Below are 21,348 nucleotides of genomic sequence, written 5' to 3' on the forward strand. Positions count from 1 at the left end.
AGTTTATATCTTGAGTTTCATGTGAGATGTCCTTTGGAGGAAAGACTGTGGCTTAATAAAACACATCTGTGTGAGCCAGAAGGCTGATGATTTATCACCTTTGGCACAGAAGTTCCCCTTCATTGAAAATTCATTTCTATTTTCTTCCATTCTTTCTGTGGGCTTTTGAAATATATTCAAAATTTTATACAACTGTAGTTAAGTTATGGTGTGAAGCTTCCTTAAAACAAACTAAATAAAAAATTAATTTACATTCCTCAATGCGCTTCCCTTGCCCTCAAGTTTCTCTCTTTCTTTCTTGGAAAGCAGAAGGATCAATGAAATAGTGAAGAAATATTCAGCATTATCATGGTGGTTTCTCTAATTTGTCCTTTTTCTCTGTATTGCATGCTCTCATTTCCTGAGTAATACAAATTTTTGTTTATTTAAAATTAAGGTAGGAGGATACATAGATCAACTGGAATTTAAAACTCCTTGAAATGTTCAAAAGAAAGCTAAAAATGCAAATTTTTCAGACTAAAATAACCAACTTGATTATGTATTAAATATTTCAAATTTGATAAATATGAATTTTCAGGTAAATTTCAGTTAGTGGGTTACATAGATAGAAAGTGATCAACAAAAATCACATTATTTAAATATTCATTTACTTGTTCAAAAACCATTAATCAAAAGTTAACTTTGTGCTGGAGAACCAATAGATATTTTTGTCCCACTATTACAATTCTACAGTTATTTTCCTCTCACTGTTGTGGCCTTCTGATTGACTCTATGTTAGCGAATAGAAGCATTTAAATCAGAATTATACCAGCACCTCTGAATTATTGATATGACTTAATCTTAATAAATTCATTAATCCATATTAATTCCTTGATCAGTTTTCTAGTATAGTACTTAAAATATTTCCAGTTTTGTCATGTGAATAAAAATACTGAAGTTATTTTGATCCAGACTAACTTGTTTATGTTTATGTAATATACTTGTTTATGTAATATACTTCTATCAGTCTTTTGTTCAAATCAATTTTACCATAATAGCTTCTGCTTCTATGAGATTTGTTTTGTGGGCCTTATTTTTATCCAGTCCCATTTTCCCAAGTCAACATTTATAGATTTAAATCTTGCTGCATATAGCTTTACCTATTTTCAGTTTTATTTTGTATTGATTATTTCAATCAGTTATATTTAGTATTTATTTCTTAGCTAATCTATGATAAAGATTGTTAAATATATCAGTATTGATCTATTGCCAGAATTGTCTGTTATAAAGCCAATTTAATTCTTCTGATTATTTGGAGGGCCTGTATTAACTGTCCACAACACTTGTGGCTCAAAGAGCAAATAATGGGATCAAAACAGCTTACTTCTAAAAAGAAATTAACAGTATACTAATGCATATATATGGAATTTGAAAGATTGTAACGATAACCCTATATGCGAGACAGAATAAGAGACACAGATGCATAGAACAATTTTATGGACTCTGAGGGAGAAGGTGAGGGTGGGACGTTCTGGGAGAATAGCATTGAAACATGTATATTATCATATGTGAAACAGAACACCATTCCATGTTCGATGCATGAGACAAGGGCTCAGGGCCGGGGCAATGGGATGACCCAGAGGGATGGGATGGGGAGGGAGGTGGGTGGGGGGTCCAGGAAGGGGAACACATGTAAACCCATGGCTGATTCATGTCAATGTATGGCAAAAACTATTACAATATTGTAAAGTAATTAGCCCCCAACTAAAATAAATAAATTTATTAAAAAATAAATAAATAAAAAATAAAAAAAAAAAAAAGAAATTAAGTGATTTTTCATTAAAAGAAAAGGACAGGAGAGATGATAGGTTATTGGGGAAGGCTTTGCTGAGGAGGCAGTGTATAATTTGCATCACAAAAGATAAGAAAGAATTCACCAGATGCCAATAGGGGCAAAGGACAATAACATAAAAAACGACCAGTATGTGTAAAAGTGTGGAGGCCAGGACTGGAGTGTGTGCATGGTAGGCACCAAACAAAAACTGAATGAACAAATAAATGGATTTGTGTATGGTAAATAGTAAATGGAGTGGAGGGTGCATAAAGCTGGTAGAGGAGGTTGAAAAGAGGGAACAAAAGGCTAATTAGATATGGAAAGGAGTGAGAGTGGCTGTATCTTAATGCTATTAACACACAAGCAAACACAGAAGGAAGCACAGGCTCCAGTCCACTGTGTTTTTGGACCATTTTGACGTGAAATGAGACCTGAGGCACTGAAATTTGTCCTATTTGCAATGAATACAGAAAAGATCTTTCATTACTCTTTGGTCAGTCACTTTATGCTTTCAAACTCCCTTTTAAATACTAAAACATTCCTTTAGTCTAACTTAATACTCTTGTTGTACTTACCTCTATTGTTCTGTCTTACGAGCATTAGAGAAGAGCTCTTTACTATATTTGAATAGGGGTATCTCCAAGAATATTCCTTCTTAACCTCTTTAGTCTTTCTTTTCAGTGTTCTGATTCAGCGCCCTCCACAATATATTCTTTGTTTCAGGGATGATCTCATCAGTCTGTTGGCCAGGGGTATTGTATACAGTGAATTTTTTAAATACAAAGTGTATGTGCTTCTTTAGTTCTTATACTCGTCTCCAAGCCTCCAATCAATGTCTTCTTCAGTTGCTTCTTTTCTTATTTCTGGAAACTTTAAAGATAATGAGGAAATGAGGATAGCAAGGCATCATAAAAGGGCCTGTAAATATTTAACCTAAGGAAAAAGGCTAAAATGGCTAATCAATAAATCCAAATCTTAGGGAGAATTCTTCCTTCATAATATATTGTTTTTATTAGGGATTAATTTCAAAGAAGGAAGCCTATAACTATAATGAAACATGAACTATAACATATGTGTGTGTACATAGATGTGCGTGTGTATTCCTGACCAAAATGTGACATTAAGTAATTGTATAACCTACAGGAGGTAGTGACATCTCTGCCCTAAGCAGCTTGGGAAAAAGTTATTCTAAGGACTTAAAAGGCCTGGTCTGAATCTCATTACTTTTATTTGGTAGACATATGATCTTGGGCAAGTTACTTTAGCTCTCTGAGCCTCAGTTTTCCTCCTCTGGAAAATGGAGATAGTACCTATTTAATGGGCTTTACCTAGAGTTAAATGGGAGAAGGCAATGGCACCCCACTCCAGTACTCTTGCCTGGAAAATCCCATGGACGGAGGAGCCTGGTAGGCTGCACTCCATGGGGTCGCTAAGAGTCGGACAAGACTGAGCGACTTCACTTTCACTTTTCGCTTTCATGCATTGGAGAAGGAAATGGCAACCCACTCCAGTATTCTTGCCTGGAGAATCCCAGGGACGGGGGAGCCTGGTGGGCTGCCGTCTATGGGGTCGCACAGAGTCGGACACGACTGAAGCGACTTAACAGCAGCAGCAGCAGAGTTAAACGGAGTAATATACATGAATATGCTTTGTAAACTAGAAATTACTATTAAGTGAGTAAAGAACCTTCATCTTAGTTGACATTCATTTGGAATGATTTGAGAAATTTCATGTAAGGGATCATATAAGCTAATGGGGTACTGTTTCGTCCAGAGAGGACCCCAAGTTCCAATGTCCTGCCTAGGCTAGCTCATCCACAGCCTCCATGAGACTGTCCTTCTTAGCTGTTGAAATGGTTTGGTGACAAACAGACCATTTCTAGCTATAGCAACAGAATGAGGTAAGACATAACTTCTACAAGATTTTCCCATTTTTTTGTATGTACCATAATATGCGTAACCAGTGCCCAACTGAGGGATATTTAAGTTATTTCTACAGCAAAGATGAACAGTGAGGTCAAAAGTGTTTTCTCTACCCTTATCCTATCCCCCCTAGGTAGAAAATCTGGCCTCCCTATAGGCTGAGACAGAAACATAAAGAGAAAGGAAGAAATGCACCTAATCCTAAAAGTCTTCACCAATCCTAACAATACGCCTGCAAATGATAATTCTGCCCTTCCTTTTCATTCCAGTGGTGTGCTGGACCCAGTGGGTACCAGCTCTGTAGAACCAATTATTAAATTTTGAGGCATTTTAAGAACTGATTGTTAAACATGGCCGTTTTAACATATTATAACAAACCATTAAATATATTATAAGACAAAGGTAATAGATACTAAAAATTCATTACTTCCTAAGTTTTTTCACTACATTTTACTATTATCTATCCTCTCAAGATCATGTATTTACATCTGTTGTATCTATATGGTTGGAAAAGCATACAACAGTAATGTAACGTGCATCCCTTCCTAACTCCATGTTTAGTGGTGTCACATTTCTAGCAAAGTAGGTCGTATGGGAATATTAACACTATGGAAATTGGCAAATGTTACAAATCAGGTGTCCCTAGCAGAGCCATCTGTTAAACATGTACCAACATACTACCTCTTGAATTCATTTTTCAGATACTTTGGCTAGTAATTATAGGGCATCCAAAACCCTGAAGCTGTGGGGGTAGTTGACAGTGTACCTTTTGGAATCAGACTCTCAGATTTTAATTCAAGCGTCTGCATGATATTGAGCAAATTGCTCACCTTTTCTGTGTGTTTGTAAAATAAGGATGAAAGAAAGACTATCTATTCCATGTACTGTTTTGAAGCTTTAAAAACTTACTATATATTACACATCAGAACAAATAGTACATAATGCATAGTGTATATCATAATTATTTTAATTTAGATATATTTTTAAATTATGACATGGAAACCTCTTTCAAGTACTGCTTTACTAAGAAATTTTAACAATCAGGTATCACTATTGAATTTTATCAAACATCTCATTTAGAATTTAGAATATTCTCACCTTTGACATATTACTATGGTAGTTATAGTACTAGAATTCCTAATATAAGCAGAACCTTAAGTCACTGCAATGGATTTCACTTGATCATGATGTATTTTTCTTTGACTGTACTGATGATTTCCATTTGCTAAGATTTTACTTTGCCTGACTCGTCATTATTAATAAACTGTCTTAGTTATAATTTTCTTTTTTTTTTTTTTTTTTTTTTTATAAATTTATTTATTTTACTTGGGGGCTAATTACTTTACAATATTGTAATAGTTTTTGCCATACATTGACAAGAATCAGCCATGGGTTTACATGTGTTCCCCTTCCCGAACCCCCCACCCACCTCCCTCCCCCTCCCATCCCTCTGGATCATCCCACTGCCCCGGCCCCGAGCCCTTGTCACATGCATCGAACATGGAATGGTGCTCTGTTTCACATATGACAATACACATGTCTCAATGCCATTCTCCCAGAACGTCCCACCCTCACCTTCTCCCTCAGAGTCCATAAAATTGTTCCATGCATCTGTGTCTCTCATTCTGTCCCGCATATAGGGTTATCGTTACCATCTTTCAGATTCCATATATATGCATTAGTATACTGTATTGTTGTTTTTCTTTCTGGCTTACTTCACTCTGTATAATGGGCTCCAGTTTCATCCATCTCAGTAGAACCGGTTCAAATGTATTTTTTTTAATGGCTGAGTAATATTCCATTGTGTATATGTACCACAGCTTCCTTATCCATTCATCTGCTGATGGACATCTAGGTTGCTTCCATGTCCTGGCTATTGTAAACAGTGCTGCGATGAACATTGGGGTACACGCGTCTCTTTCAATTCTGGTTTCCTCGGTGTATATGCCCAGCAGTGGGATTGCTGGGTCATATGGCAGTTCTATTCCCAGTTTTTTAAGGAATCTCCACACTGTTCTCCATAGTGGCTGTACTAGTTTGCATTCCCACCAACAGTGTAAGAGGGTTCCCTTTTCTCCACACCCTCTCCAGCATTTATTGCTTGTAGACTTTTGGATAGCAGCCATTCTGACTGGTGTGAAATGATACCTCATTGTGGTTTTGATTTGCATTTCTCTAATAATGAGTGATGTTGAGCATCTTTTCATGTGTTTGTTAGCCATCTGTATGTCTTCTTTGGAGAAATGTCTGTTTAGTTCTTTGGCCCATTTTTTGATTGGGTCATTTATTTTTCGGGAATTCAGCTGCAGAAGTTGCTTGTATATTTTTGAGATTAATTGTTTGTCTGTTGCTTCATTTGCTATTATTTTCTCCCATTCTGAAGGCTGTCTTTTCACCTTGTTTATAGTTTCCTTTGTTGTGCAAAAGCTTTTAATTTTAATTAGGTCCCATTTGTTTATTTTTGCTTTTATTTCCAATATTCTGGGAGGTGGGTCATGGAGGATCCTGCTGTGATTTATGTCGGAGAGTGTTTTGCCTATGTTTTCCTCTAGGAGTTTTATTGTTTCTGGTCTTACGTTTAGATCTTTAATCCATTTTGAGTTTATTTTTGTGTACGGTGTTAGGAAGTGTTCTAGTTTCATTCTTTTACAAGTGGTTGACCAGTTTTCCCAGCACCACTTGTTAAAGAGGTTGTCTTTTCTCCATTGTATATTCTTGCCTCCTTTGTCGAAGATAAGGTGTCCATATGTGCGTGGGTTTATCTCTGGGCTTTCTATTTTGTTCCATTGATCTATATTTCTATCTTTGTGCCAGTACCATACTGTCTTGATGACTGTGGCTTTGTAGTAGAGTCTGAAGTCAGGCAGGTTGATTCCTCCAGTTCCATTCTTCTTCCTCAAGATTGCTTTGGCTATTCGAGGTTTCTTATATTTCCATACAAATTGTGAGATGATTTGTTCTAGTTCTGTGAAAAATACCATTGGTAGCTTGATAGGGATTGCATTGAATCTGTAGATTGCTTTGGGTAGAATACTCATTTTCACTATATTAATTCTTCCAATCCATGAACACGGTATATTTCTCCATCTGTTTGTGTCCTCTTTGATTTCTTTCATCAGTGTTTTATAGTTTTCTATATATAAGTCTTTTGTTTCTTTAGGTAGATATATTCCTAAGTATTTTATTCTTTTTGATGCAATGGTGAATGGTATTGTTTCCTTAATTTCTCTTTCTGTTTTCTCATTATTGGAGTATAGGAATGCAAGGGATTTCTGTGTGTTAATTTTATATCCTGCAACTTTACTATATTCATTGATCAACTCTAGTAATTTTCTAGTAGAGTCTTTAGGGTTTTCTATGTAGAGGATCATGTCATCTGCAAACAGTGAGAGTTTTACTTCTTCTTTTCCTATCTGTATTCCTTTTATTTCTTTTTCAGCTCTGATTGCTGTGGCCAAAACTTCCAAAACTATGTTGAATAGTAGTGGTGAAAGTGGGCATCCTTGCCTTGTTCCTGACTTTAGGGGAAATGCTTTCAATTTTTCACCATTGAGGATAATGTTTGCTGTGGGTTTGTCATATATAGCTTTTATTATGTTGAGATATGTTCCTTCTATTCCTGCTTTCTGGAGGGTTTTAATCATAAATGGATGCTGAATTTTGTCAAAGGCTTTTTCTGCATCTATTGAGATAACCATATGGTTTTTTTCTTTCAATTTGTTAATGTGGTGTATTACATTGATTGATTTGCGGATGTTAAAAAAACCTTGCATTCCTGGGATAAAGCCCACTTGGTCATGATGTATGATCTTTTTAATATGATGTTGGATTCTGTTTGCTAGAATTTTATTAAGGATTTTTGCATCTATGTTCATCAGTGATATTGGCCTGTAGTTTTCCTTTTTTGTGACATCTTTGTCTAGTTTTGGAATTAGGGTGATGGTGGCCTCATAGAATGAGTTTGGAAGTTTACCATCTTCTGCAATTTTCTGGAAGAGTTTGAGCAGGATAGGTGTTAGCTCTTCTCTAAATTTTTGGTAGAATTCCGCTGTGAAGCCGTCTGGTCCTGGGCTTTTGTTTGCTGGAAGATTTCTGATTACACTTTCGATTTCCGTGCTTGTGATGGGTCTGTTAAGATCTTCTATTTCTTCCTGGTTCAGTTTTGGAAAGTTATACTTTTCTAAGAATTTGTCCATTTCTTCCAAGTTGTCCATTTTATTGGCATATAGCTGTTGGTAGTAGTCTCTTATGATCCTTTGTATTTCTGTGGAATCTGTTGTGATCTCTCCATTTTCATTTCTAATTTTGTTGATCTGATTCTTCTCCCTTTGTTTCTTGATGAGTCTGGCTAATGGCTTATCAATTTTGTTTATCTTCTCGAAAAACCAGCTTTTAGTTTTGTTGATTTTTGCTATGGTCTCTTTTGTTTCTTTTGCATTTATTTCTGCCCTAATTTTTAAGATTTCTTTCCTTCTACTGACCCTGGGGTTTTTCATTTCTTCCTTCTCTAGTTGCTTTAGGTGTAGAGTTAGTTGATTTATTTGATTTTTTTCTTGTTTCTTGAGGTACGCCTGTATTGCTATGAACCTTCCCCTTAGTATTGCTTTTACAGTGTCCCATAGGTTTTGGGTTGTTGTGTTTTCATTTTCATTCGTTTCTATGCATAATTTTATTTCTTTTTTGATTTCTTCTGTGATTTGTTGGTTATTCAGAAGCGTGTTGTTTAGCCTCCATATGTTGGAACTTTTAATAGTTTTTTTCCTGTAATTGAGGTCTAATCTTACTGCATTGTGGTCAGAGAAGATGGCTGGGATGATTTCAATTTTTTTGAATTTACCAAGGCTAGATTTATGGCCCAGGATGTGATCTATCCTGGAGAAAGTTCCATGTGCACTTGAGAAAAAGGTAAAATTGATTGTTTTGGGGTGGAAACTCCTGTAAATATCAATTAAATCTAATTTGTCTATTGTATCATTTAAAGTTTGTGTTTCCTTGTTAATTTTCTGTTTAGTTGATCTATCCATATGCGTGAGTGGAGTATTAAAGTCTCCCACTATTATTGTGTTATTGTTAATTTCCCCTTTCATACTTGTTAGTATTTGCCTTATATATTGTGGTGCTCCTATGTTGGGTGCATATATATTTATGATTGTTACGTCTTCTTCTTGAATTGATCCTTTGATCTTTATGTAGTGTCCTTCTTTGTCCCTTTTCACATCCTTTATTTTAAAGTCTATTTTATCTGAAATGAGTATTGCGACTCCTGCTTTCTTTTGGTCTCCGTTTGCATGGAATATGTTTTTCCATCCTTTCACTTTCAGCCTGTGTGTGTCCCTAGTTTTGAGGTGGGTCTCTTGTAGACAGCATATATAGGGGTCTTGTTTTTGTATCCATTCAGCAACCCTTTGCCTTTTGGTTGGGGCATTCAACCCATTTACATTTAAGGTAATTATTGATAAGTATGATCCCGTTGCCATTTACTTTGTTGTTTTGAGTTCGTGTTGAAACATCCTTTCTGTGTTTCCTGTTTAGAGAAGATCCTTTAGCATTTGCTGGAGAGCTGGTTTGGTGGTGCTGAATTCCCTCAGCTCTTGCTTGTCTGTAAAGCTTTTGAATTCTCCTTCATATCTGAATGAGATCCTTGCTGGGTACAGTAATCTGGGTTGTAGATTATTCTCTTTCATTACTTTAAGTATGTCCTGCCATTCCCTTCTAGCCTGAAGGGTTTCTATTGAAAGATCAGCTGTTATCCTTATGGGGATCCCCTTGTGTGTTATTTGTTGTTTTTCCCTTGCTGCTTTTAATATTTGTTCTTTGTGTTTGATCTTTGTTAATTTGATTAATATGTGTCTTGGGGTGTTTCGCCTTGGGTTTATCCTGTTTGGAACTCTCTGGGTTTCTTGGACTTCTGTGACTATTTCTTTCCTCAATTTAGGGAAATTCTCAACTATTATCTCCTCGAGTATTTTTTCATGGCCTTTCCTTTTATCTTCTTCTTCTGGGACTCCTATGATTCGAATGTTGGGGCGTTTCATATTGTCCCAGAGGTCCCGGAGGTTTTCCTCATTTCTTTTGATTCTTTTTTCTTTTTTCCTCTCTGCTTCGTTTATTTCCATCATTCTATCTTCTACCTCACTTATCCTATCTTCTGCCTCCGTTATTCTACTGTTGGTTCCCTCCAGAGTGTCTTTTATCTCCTTTATTTCATTATTCATTCTATATTGATTCCTTTTTATTTCTTCTAAGTCCTTGATAAACATTTCTTGCATCTTCTCAATCTTTGTCTCCAGGCTATTTATCTGTAACTCCATTTTGCTTTCAAGATTTTGGATCATTTTTATTATCCTTATTCTAAATTCTTTTTCAGATAGATTCCCTATCTCCTCCTCTTTTGTTTGGCTTTGTGGGCATTTCTCATTTTCCTTTACTTGCTGAGTATTTCTCTGCCTTTTCATCTTGTTTAGATTGCTGTGTTAGGCGTGGCCCTTCTGTATTCTGGTAGTATGAAGTTCCTCTTTGTTGTGGAGGTTCCTCACTGCGGTTGGGGTTGGACAGGTGGCTTGTCAAGGTTTCCTGGTTGGGGGAGCTTGTGTCGGTGTTCTGGTGGGTGGAGCTGGATTTCTGCTCTCTTGAGTGTAATGGAGTGACCAGTATTAATTTTTGAGATGTCTATGGATTTGGTGTGCCTCTGGGCAGCCTGTATATTGATGCTCAGGTCTATGTTCCTGCGTTGCTGGAGAATTTGCGTGGTATGTCTTGCTCTGGAACTTATTATCTCTTGGGTGGAGCTTGGTTTCAGTGAATTTATGGAGGCTATTGGATGGTCTCTTATTAATTAATGTTTCCCCTGGCTTTCAGTCTTATTCTTGCAGTAGCCTCAAGACTTCTCCTTCCATACAGCCTCAATAGTAAAACTTTTAGGTTAATGGTGAAAAGATTCTCCACAGTGAGGGATACCCAGAAAGGTTCACTGAGTTACATGGAGAGATGAGGTGGGGGGGGTGGGTTGAAGTGACCAGGAGGGGAAGAGGGGAATTCAAATGTGGAGAGAGCAATCTAGCCAGTAAGCACTTCCCTCTGTGCTTTCCACAGTTTGGAACCCTCAGAGTGATTCACAGATACATAGAGAGGGGGGAGGAAGGTAACAGAGGTGAGCATGAGTAGAAAGGGAGGAATTAAGAGGGGAGAGAGAGATCTGGGCAGTATCCTGTTCCTGAAGTGTTCTCCGGTACCCAGAACACCCTCAGAGATTCACAGAATTGGGTTGAGAAGAGAAGGAGGAGGGTGGGAGATAGAGGTTCCCTGGGGGAGAAGAAAGAGCATCAATAGGGGGAGAGAGTGATCAGGCCAGTGATCACACTCCTGAGTAAAAATGGGTCCTAAAGATTGGGTTCTTAAATGTACAAAGTTGATATCAAATATGTAAAACACAGATTAAAAATCTAGAGTAGAGGTTAGACTCTTATAAAACTTACAATCTAAAAAAAAAAAAAAAGAAAGAAAAAAGGGAACAGTGTAAAAAGAAAAAAAAAACAGTAAAACAGTAAAAAAAGAAACAGTAAAAAAATGTAGAACAGGAAAAAAACATTAAAAAAAAAAAAACACAAAAGGTATAAGATATATGTATGTAGTTTGCTTCAAAAATAGGGGTTTTTTTTTTTTTTTTTGCAAGTTAATAGTGGGTTATGAAAATGAAAGTTAAAGGTGTAATAGAGGACTTGAAGAAAAAGGAAAGAAGAGAAAAAAAAATTTTTTTAATTAAAAAAAAAATTAAAAAAAAATTAAAAAAAATAATAATAGTAAAAAATATATATATCCCGGACTTTCTCTGGAGCTGTTGTGAGCAGTGTGGGATCTGCTCAGTTTTAGATAGATCCTTATTCCTGCTTATACTTTTCAAGATCTGTAGGTCCTTTTTAATGCAGTCGGTATTAGCTACAGGGATCTTAATCTGTTGGCCTGTCCCTTCCAAAGCGCTTCCCTCTGTTTATTTGGCTTCTGTTTGGAGATCTCTTCAGTATCTAATTTCCGCCCTGCAACAAAGCGGTGGAGGTGATCTCTTTAGGTTCGCTTGTTCAATCGTGCTGTGGGGAGGAAGGAACACTGCAATTCTGGCGTGTGTGTGGTAAGCTCGCAGTGTCTCGGCCGCACTGGGTTCGCCCCCGCTCACGGCGTGTGTGCTTTCCCCGTCTACCCTGCTCAGGCTTCAGGTTACTCGGCCGGGGAGCGGGCCCTGAGCTGCGTGCACTTCCCAGGACTAAGCCGCTCAGGTTCAGGCTCCCGGTTACTCCACAAAGGCGCAGACTCGATTTTGCCCGCGGCTTGTGCCGTTCCCGGTCGGAGCTGCCCAGGCGGCCAGGAGTTTGGCGAGGGCGCTGTCCCCTGTTGGGGCGGTGCGGCTTATCACCTCCCTGGTCCCCGCCTCTGTTTACGGGCGCGCCCGGCTCCGGTGTGCTTTGTGTCGGTTCTGGGGAGCTGGTCTCTGGCTGCGACCCTCCCGGCTGCTGTCGACCCTCCGGGATCTCAGGCAGTCTTTGCTTAAAAACTAGGAGCCTGTTTGCAGTTTGGTAGGGGGTGCCCTCTCTGGAGCCGAGTTTGCCCCTTTCCGGCTCTGGCGGGCCCCGCCTGCCCGCTGTGTCCGGCGGGGGATGGCGCAGTCCGCAGCCGGCTAGCTCTCCTCTGGTATCGCTCAGTCCTTTGTTCTGTGAGCGGGCCGGCAGTGCCTTAGAGTTGGGCTTTTCGCGGGATAGTTCTCTCTCTCTCTCTCGCTGTCCCACAGTTTAGGTTACTATCTCACGTTAGCTCCCTCAGATTGCCCTCGGGGCACTCGGGCCCGGTCCTTACCCTAGGCAATGCCGCCCGCTCCTCTCCATTCAGCCCCCACTTGCTGGTGGCGGATGATGCGAGCGTCTGGGGTTCTTTGCTGGGAGTTGCTTTAGGCACGTAATCTGTCGATTTTATTTATTTTTTCCTCCCAGTTACGTTGCCCTCCGAGATAAAAAATCCTCCCCCACACCCGCCGGTGAGAGGGTTTCCTGGTGCTTGGAAATTCCTCCTCTTTTACGACTCCCTCCCCGGGACGGGTCTCCGTCCCTAACTCTTTTGTCTCTCTTTTTATCTTTTATAATTTCTCCTACCTCTTTTGAAGATAATGCGCAGTTTTTGTGAAAGCCTGACGTCCTCAGCCAGCCTTCAGAAGTAGTTTTGTGAAGTTTGGTCAGCGTTCAGATGTTCTTTCGATAAATTTGTGGAGGAGAGAGTGGTCTCCCCGTCCTATTCCTCCGCCATCTTCTGCCGATCTCCTATAATTTTCTTTTGTATACTTCTCAGATTTTGGATTCAATGGTTTGATGACTTTGTAAAATTACTCAGGAACCCATTATTTTTTCTATCATAAACTGTCAAAAATATTTGATTGATGCAAAATTAGAAAGAACTCAGGAAACTATCAGGTTCTGGAGCTATTTGGGGCTTAGCTCTTTGTCAATTTTCTCTGTTTTAGTAGTTCTCAAACTTGCTGCAACATTGGAGCCACCTGGGAAGTTTTTAAAAACACTGATGCCTGAATCCCTCTCCTTACGTTGTTTTAAGTATGTCTGGTTTGCAACATAGGCATGGCAACATTTTAAAACTCTTCAAGAGACTCTAATGTGAAGCCAAAGTTCAGAACTGCTTCATTTCATTAAGGATGATAGTTTCTATATTTTCTTTAATGAATTTTAGTGATTTATATTAACATTTACCTGGAAAGTTATCTTTTCATCCAGACCTTCAAACCTGATGGTCATAGGCAAAATACTATGGTATAATTATTTTTGTTTCCTTTGCGGCTGTGATTATTAAAACTTTTTGTTTATAACTTGTATATTGTGCTTTCTTCCTCACATCTCATTTTTGTTGTTTGTATTATATAAATAATAGTTTGTCTATTTTATTGACTTTTTCAGAGGACCAATTTCTTTGAAATTATTTATTATCTTTGAGTTTATTTATTAACTACTTTTTTCTGTTTTTGTATTCAATTATTTCTTCTTTGATCTTTCCATATATTCCCTTTTGGTCTTGCTTATGTTAATTTTATCTGCTTCTAACCTCTTGAGCTATTTCACTTCATTTAATTTATCTTTATTTCTTATTCTTATTGCAAGTATTTCAGGCTATTAACTTTTCCTTTAACAAATACCTGTGTATATATTTATTGATATATGCTTCTTTTATTATCATTATCTTTTTAGATAGTCTGTAATTAATCTTTTGATTCCCTGTTTGATCTATCTAAAAGTTGTTTTCAGAGGGCTTTTTGTTTTTCAATGTTTACTAGATGGAGTGTTTTTCATAATCATGCCTAGTTTTATTGTTATTACAAAATCCCTTCTGATTTAGTCACAAAATTCTTCTAAAACATCCACTCTATCTTAATTGAACATGTGTAACAGCGGGCACTTAAAGAAAATAAATCATATAATAAGTTTAATAAACAGAAAAGCAAGTGGCACCAGCTGCCCTTCCATCCCAGGCAGGTTGATCTCTTAGTTTGAGTCTTCTAATTGGGAGGCAAGTAGTTGAGGCTCAAACCACCAGAATCCCAGGTGTGTGATCAGGACTAAGGCCTTTTTTTCATTGCCTCCCTTACATGCTCCTGTCTACTGGAGGCAAGTCCACTCTACAATCATAAGATTTTGCAAGAGTCAGCAAATCTTTTCTATAAAGGACCAGATAGTAAATATTTTAGCCTCCATGCATTGATTTACTAGTATTGCATGGAACATATTTATAATAAAAATTATTCACTGATTATCTGAAAAATCATATTTAACTGGGCATCTAATATTTTTATTTGCTAAATCTGACAATCATATTTGCAGGCTAAATGGTCTCTGGCAAATATTCAGCTTTGCTTTTGTAGTAGAAAAACAATCACAGACAATACATAAGCAGATTAGTGTGGCTGTGTTCCAATTAAATTTTATTTATAAAAATAAACAATGGACTATATTTGTCTTGAGGGCTACACTTTGTCTTCACCTGCATTAAAATAGTAGTTTTTCAATGTTTAATGTACATCAGAATCACATGGAAGTCTTGTTAAAACACTGATTGCTAGACTCCATCCCCAGGGTTTATGATTCTGTAGATCTGGAGTGAAGCCCAATAATTTCTATGAAGTTCCCAGGTGACGCTTCTGCTGCTGCTAGTCTGTGGACCACACTTTGAGTACTACCACATTAGAAGAAATATCTACTGCCTTTTTATTCATAAAACCTACTCAATAGAACATAGGCTTATTTATTATTATTCATTCAAAGACTTCACCAGTCTTATCAGATGAAAAATAAACAAGTGGTGAAATTTAATTATCCTCATGGCCAGATCTTCCTTACATACATAGTATATTCGGGTTAATTTTAAAAAGTCACTCCCTCTCAGAACAGGATTAGAAGAAAGCTACCACTTTGAATCCACACAGCCCCTCACCGTGTGGCTTGGTGTGGCTTGGTTAAGCTGAGCAAAGGCTGGACTTCAGCATCCACTGTGACCTTTAGGAGCCTTTGGGCAGTGCACAAATGGTACAACACTCCTGGCAGCCCTGCTGATCAGAAGACTGTTATCCACAATTTATTAAAACAATACCCTCTAAATTTATATATTCAGTAAGAGTTTACTTCTTTTCTTGAAGTTAAAAAAAATGAGCAAGCAATATTCCTTTTTTTTTCCCACTTGGATTTGACAGACTTTTTTTCAGCTTTATTGAGGTATAATTGAAAAAAATTTTATGTTATTTAAAGTGTGCAATATGATGATAAACAGTATTCTTAAGGAAAATCCCATACACTAGCTGACACCTGTACTCTTTTTCTCTCATCAAAGGGAGAAAATAAATAAATTTTAAGAAATCTCCTCTGTGTGGAAATTTAAGAAGAATTTTAATGCCTAGTTTTAGTATGGTCAATATGATCTGAACTTTTTTGGACCTTAGGAATTCATTTAAGATTTTTTTATACTCTAATATACCAATAATATGTTGCAAGTGTTTCATGACCCTTCCAAAGGGTACATTCCCTGTATGGAGGCAACAGAGTTTGAAATATATCTGCTTATAAATGTATGCTTTTTATTAATATTGTCCATATGTTATATGGATTCTCTATGAGCTCACTTATCCCCCTGATTTAATGACTTGGGGTGTAGTATAATGCCCATGGGGTCAGGGAGGAAGTTCTCTGCATGATTTTATATCTTTGGCACCCAGCTCAGTATATGGAACACATTAAGCATTTGTTTATTAAATGAATAAACCATTTTTGACTGCAAAGTGGGGTGAAGTGCAGTTGTTCCCAGTTCCCCATTCATATAAGAATGAATTTTTATCCTTTTTACTTCCTCCCTATTGCATTGCATTCCCCAACCTGGAATCAGCTATAATTACTGCATTTCTTCTTGAAAATATACTCTCCCTCACTTAAGTTCCTATGGAAGTTTCCACTCAGCCTTGTTTTGGTCTTCATAGCTTTTAAAATATAAACATAAAAAAAAAAAACCTATTGAAAAGACATGAACTAAAATACAGATTGTGGTTTCCCTCTGGTTGATTCTTTTTATTTATTTATTTAGCTTTTGCTTTTTTGGTATTTTCCAAATGTTCCACAAGGAGCAGGCATTGGTTGTATACTTAAAAGAACAAAGAAAATTTATAATAAGAAATAGCAGTCATTTTTTTCTCTAGTATTTCCACTCTCTGGTTTGAGTTCTACTCATTGAGATTACATAGAAAAAGTAAATTCTCTCTCTTCTAGATGAAAAACCTATTAACATTTAAAAGGACCTCTCAGAGTTTCCCTAAGACTTCCTTTTAAAGTTTCCTTTAAAAGTTTGTCACGTGGTTTCTAGATCATTCACCATCTTTTTTGTCTGAACATAATCCCTTTGGTGGATAATCATTTAAAATAGAGGTCCAGAGCTGGATATGGTATTTCAAATACAGCCTGATTCATAGAAAGGATAATAGAATCTCCCTTGGTTATAATATGGTTCCATTATCACAGCCTGCAATAGAACTGGTATTTTCAGTGCCCATGACAGTGCTGACTCACGTGTAGTTTACTGAAATTCTCTTGTCTTTCACTCATTTTCCCTTAATCTATTTTTATACAAGTGGGAAATACCTATACCCTACTATCTTATCTGTGCTTTATCTATCTTCCCTTCTCAAGCAGGCCCCAAATGGTAGACACAAGGAATGGCAGCACCGTGACAGAGTTTATCCTCGTGGGCTTTGAGCAGAGCACCCCTTCCACTCGGGCATTGCTCTTTGCCCTCTTCCTAGCCCTCTACAGCCTTGCCATGGCCATGAATGGCCTCATCATCTTCATCACCTGCACAGACCCCAGGCTCAACAGCCCCATGTACTTCTTCCTTGGCCACCTGTCCTTCCTCGATGTCTGCTTCATCACCACCACCATCCCACAGATGCTGATCCACTTAGTGATAAAGAATCACACTCTTACCTTTGCCTCCTGCTTAACCCAGATGTATCTGGTTTTTGGTGTGGGTGCGGCTGAGTGCATCCTCTTGGCTTTCACGGCCTATGACTGTTATGTTGCCATCTGCTACCCACTGACCTATGCCTAGATCATGAGCCAGCAGGTCTGTGTGAGCTTGGTGAGTACAGCCTGGTTCTTTGGGCTGATCAATGGCATCCTGCTTGACTACATGACACTTCATGGTCCCTTCTGCAGAGACAACCACATAGAAAACTTCTTCTTTGAGGCCCCCATAGTGATCACCCTCTCTTGTGGGGATCCCCAGTTTAGTCTGAGAGTCATCTTTGCCGATGCCATTGTGGTGCTGCTCAGCCCCATGGTGCTCACTGTCATCTCCTATGCCAGCATCCTGGCCTCCATCCTGGGCAAGGCCTTCTCCTCTGGTCGGGGGAAGACCTTCTCTACTTGTGCCTCCCATCTGACCGTGGTCATCTTTTTCTACACCTCAGCCATGTTCTCTTACATGAACCCCCGCAGCACACACAGTCCTGACAAAGACAAGCCTTTCTCCCTCCTCTACACCATCATCACCCCCATGTGCAACCCCATCATCTACAGGTTCCGAAACAAAGAAATGAAGGGGGTGATGGCGAGGGCCCTTGGAAGGAGCAGCCTTTCCCAGGCAGAGTCTGTCTAGCGGGAAGATGCCTGGAGGGACAGCTTCCTCCTCCAGTCCTGAGAGTTGGATAACTTTGCTGTGCTGAGAGGCTCCAGGAAAGAGCATTCATAGGTTTCTTTGCACCAGCATCAGGCCTGGAAGTTCCTATTAATATCTAATGTTCATCTGTCTGATGTACCTTTAACACTGTGTTCTCTTGGACCTTTTTCAGGAGACTTGGAGACCTTCCTGAGTAATTTTCTTCTAAGTTCTCACAACAGGATCTATAACACATTAAGTACACTTAATTCCATTTCATTTTCTTTGTATAGCACTTTTATATGCTCTTCCCAGCCTGAGTTCTGCCTAGACATTTAGTAAAGAAAAAGTAAACTTTTTCCTTCAACTTAATGTTTTTTTTTCTCACACTTCATTCTCACTTCCTGAATCTGCTCTCATCATTCTTCTATATGAGAAAGAGTAGAGGAAGAAAAAAGAAAAAGGTTATTAGGGAGCAGTTGACATCAAAGAAGTTAGAGAAAAGAAGAAAAAGAAAAACTAGGCATCATCAGCCTGAACTTTGTCTTGTTTGCCTCCACTAGCCTATGAGGGAGAATATGCAGCTGTGTTTGGTGTTATGTTTACCCTTCGGTGTGTTAGGGAAGGGCAAGTAGGAGAGGCCAGGTGTCAAATCTCTTCTTCCTCAATCCTTTAGTTTTCTTAAGTACATGACTAGTTGATATTTCTCTTCAGATTCAAGTATCGGTTTGGCCAAAAAGTTCGTCCAGGTTTAATGGACAGACCTGAATGAACTTTTTGGCCAACCCAATAGTGAGTTCCTCTACCAAGCTTCTCGGACTTCCAGTTTCCTTCCCTTTTACCCATACGCCTAAACAACTCCCCTTTCCCTACTGCCTATTTTTCTCAACCATCTTTCGTTTCATTCCAATTCAGTAATATTCCACCTTACTTCCTTATGGTAAATGGGTCCACTTCATTTCCTATACTTTAAGTCTCCACACTACCTCCACCACTGCAGATGGCTTTCTTAATTTGTAACCCTTCCTCTCTTGGCTTAGCTTCTCTTCTTCATGAAACCCAGTGGCCCTTGAGAGGGCATAATATTCTCAGCTGTTCTCTTTCTTTGCAAACTGCATCCTTCTCATGCTCCTTTCATAACAGATAGGAAAGAAAGGGGCATAGGCCTGTGCTTTGTTATCTGAAGCTACTTCCTTGAGATAAAAGTACCTCACTTGGGATGCCCTTGAATAGATATAGTGATACAACCCTTTTCACATCCTGACAACACATACTAACTACCCTTCACCCCACAAAGCTCTACTCCTTTGTGTCCAATTGGTGAATATCTAGATAACAGAAAACACGTGAGATGCACTACTCAGTCAACAACAAAGGAGACACCACTGTCATCAAGAAGAAACAATAAACACAGAACCTAAACATTTACATTACCAAAGAAAAACTACACCAAGGCAAAGTGAAGCAGGCAAGAAAGACTTTCTTTAAAGCTACTGCAGTAGGAAGGAGACTAATTCAATGCTGGTCAAACAAGTGGCTGGAGAGTTTGTATGAGCTGCAGTAGGGGGATCTTAGGCCTGTGAGTGGCAACTGCTCTTAGGCAGAGTACTTCGGAATGACAGACAGCACTCACAACTATTAAGCACTTAGGTTTTAACAGCTTTAAACTTCACAAAACCCTTTAATAGTACTAGCTCCATTTTGAGAAGCAAAACTGAGAACCACAAAAGTTAATTTGCTCAAATTCACTGCGCATTTCAAAAGGCTTAGCTTTTTCTAACTGGGCAGCACTTCCCGAGCATGCACTCCTTAAGTGGTAATCAAATAACTATCCCCAAGAATGGGGCAATCTTTATATTGAGGAAGTGCTAGAATTATGCCTCAAAAAATAAGCAGGGAATTAAAATCAACCCTGAATATTCATTGGAAGGACTGTTGCTGAAACTGTGGGCCCCCTGTTGCGGAGAGCAGACTCACTGGAAAAGACCCTGATGCTGAGAAACACTAAAAGCAAGAGAAGAGGGCAGCAGAGGATGAGATGGTTATAGCATCACAGACTAAATGGACATGAATTTGAGCAAACTCTGGGAGATACTGGAGGAGAGAGGAGCTTGGCGTTCTACAGTCCATGGGGTAGCAGAGTCCTCACAATTTGGCGACTGAACAACAAAGTGAATTAAAAGACAGAAAATGGGTATGGTATTGGCACAGACTTAGAATTCCAGGCAAAAAGAACTGTCTGATTCGTCGATAAAATGGTGCGTTCAACGTGGATGACAACAGGCCAGTATGGCTAGGAATGCTGAAAAATCAGGCTGCGCGACCTAGAACTGTCTTCTCCAGGCAACGCACTTTCTGGTTCAAGGTCCCGAGCTCCAAAAAGCCCAGCCTCAAACGGGAACCTAGGCATGGTGGGAAGCTGGCCTTTAGCGGAAAAGAAGCCGCCGCCCTGGCCGCGTTTCCCCCGCCACAGTCTCTGCCCTGGTTCCCGCTGGCACAAGAGCCCACAGGGTCCGCGAAAATTCCTGTAAATGCATTAACTAAAAGCCATCCCGAAATGCGCACCCCTACTCATCTCCCAATGCGAAGCCACTAGTCGCCGGACCGCATGACCAAGCTCTAGGGTTACCATACCCGGGCTCAGGGACCGAAACTGTGGGAGGGAAAGCCAGGAATTCTACCTAGAGTCCCGGCTCAGCCCGCCCTCAGCTGCAGCCCGGCCTAGGTTCCTCTCATCTAAAGTCGGCGCCGTGTTTCCGAGCTTGCTTTGGGGCCGCACCACTAAACTACCCAGCAGGCCTTGGGGCCCTGACCTGATTGCAGCCGCCGGAAGGGGTGGGCGTGGCCCGCGCTACGAACCTGCGGCCAATCAACTTTCCCCAGCCTCTTAGATCGCCGCTATAGCAACCAGTGAGCGCCTTCTCCTTAGCAGCCCCGCCGGGGCTGGAGCGCCGGAACCAGACCACTCTGGGAGACACCAGCTTTTCTGGGAGACTCCGCAGCCGCCTGCCCGCGGGCCTCAGGGTTGGGATACCCTCCCAGCTGAGTGCCTTTGTTGAAATGCCACGCCCCTTTGACGACGGATGAGATGGGATGGGGGCGGAGCAAGGCTAGAGGCTGGCTTGAGTAGATCTTTGCCTATCACGTGAAATCACCTTTGCTCCCATCCTTGTCCGCGGATTTGTAACCTCGTTGTTTCCAGGCGACATCGCCCGTTTCAGAGAGTTGCGTAATTGTTGCGTTCCTCTTTCCCCCTTTGGACAACGGCAGTTCTCTGAGCTTCCTTACCTCCCTTTTCAGTTACAGACTCCAGGAAACCTTCCTTGCTCCCTTGACTCTTCTGGGTTCACTAGACTTTCTTTACGGTCCCTTATGGTTTTTTTCCTGACACTGTACTGTAATTTACTTTTCTGTCTCCCCGACTAGTCTGAGATT

General features: G+C 39.5%; 1 protein-coding gene and 1 long non-coding RNA gene across 2 annotated transcripts in view; one reads left to right on the top strand and one right to left on the bottom strand.

Annotated features, from left to right (window-relative positions):
• Nucleotides 1-20,961, bottom strand: part of LOC145545192 (uncharacterized) — a 30,944-nt gene extending 9,983 nt beyond the window's left edge. The window contains exons 1-2 of the long non-coding RNA XR_014081936.1: nt 20,773-20,961; nt 2,389-2,683 (exon numbers count right to left, since the gene is read on the bottom strand). This is a non-coding gene — a long non-coding RNA (uncharacterized LOC145545192). The remainder of the gene's footprint in view (nt 1-2,388; nt 2,684-20,772) is intronic.
• OR10AD1 (olfactory receptor family 10 subfamily AD member 1) lies at nt 15,446-20,705 on the top strand. Its single transcript, XM_081589076.1, is given in 1 exon segment — nt 15,446-20,705. A coding segment is annotated over 1 exon segment (957 nt). The 5' UTR covers nt 15,446-16,956; the 3' UTR covers nt 17,914-20,705.
• Nucleotides 20,962-21,348: the final 387 nt, after the last annotated feature.

The sequence above is a fragment of the Giraffa tippelskirchi genome, chromosome 4, assembly GCF_054371585.1.
Source record: "Giraffa tippelskirchi isolate mGirTip1 chromosome 4, T2T-mGirTip1v1.2.pri, whole genome shotgun sequence".
Lineage (NCBI taxonomy): Eukaryota > Metazoa > Chordata > Mammalia > Artiodactyla > Giraffidae > Giraffa > Giraffa tippelskirchi.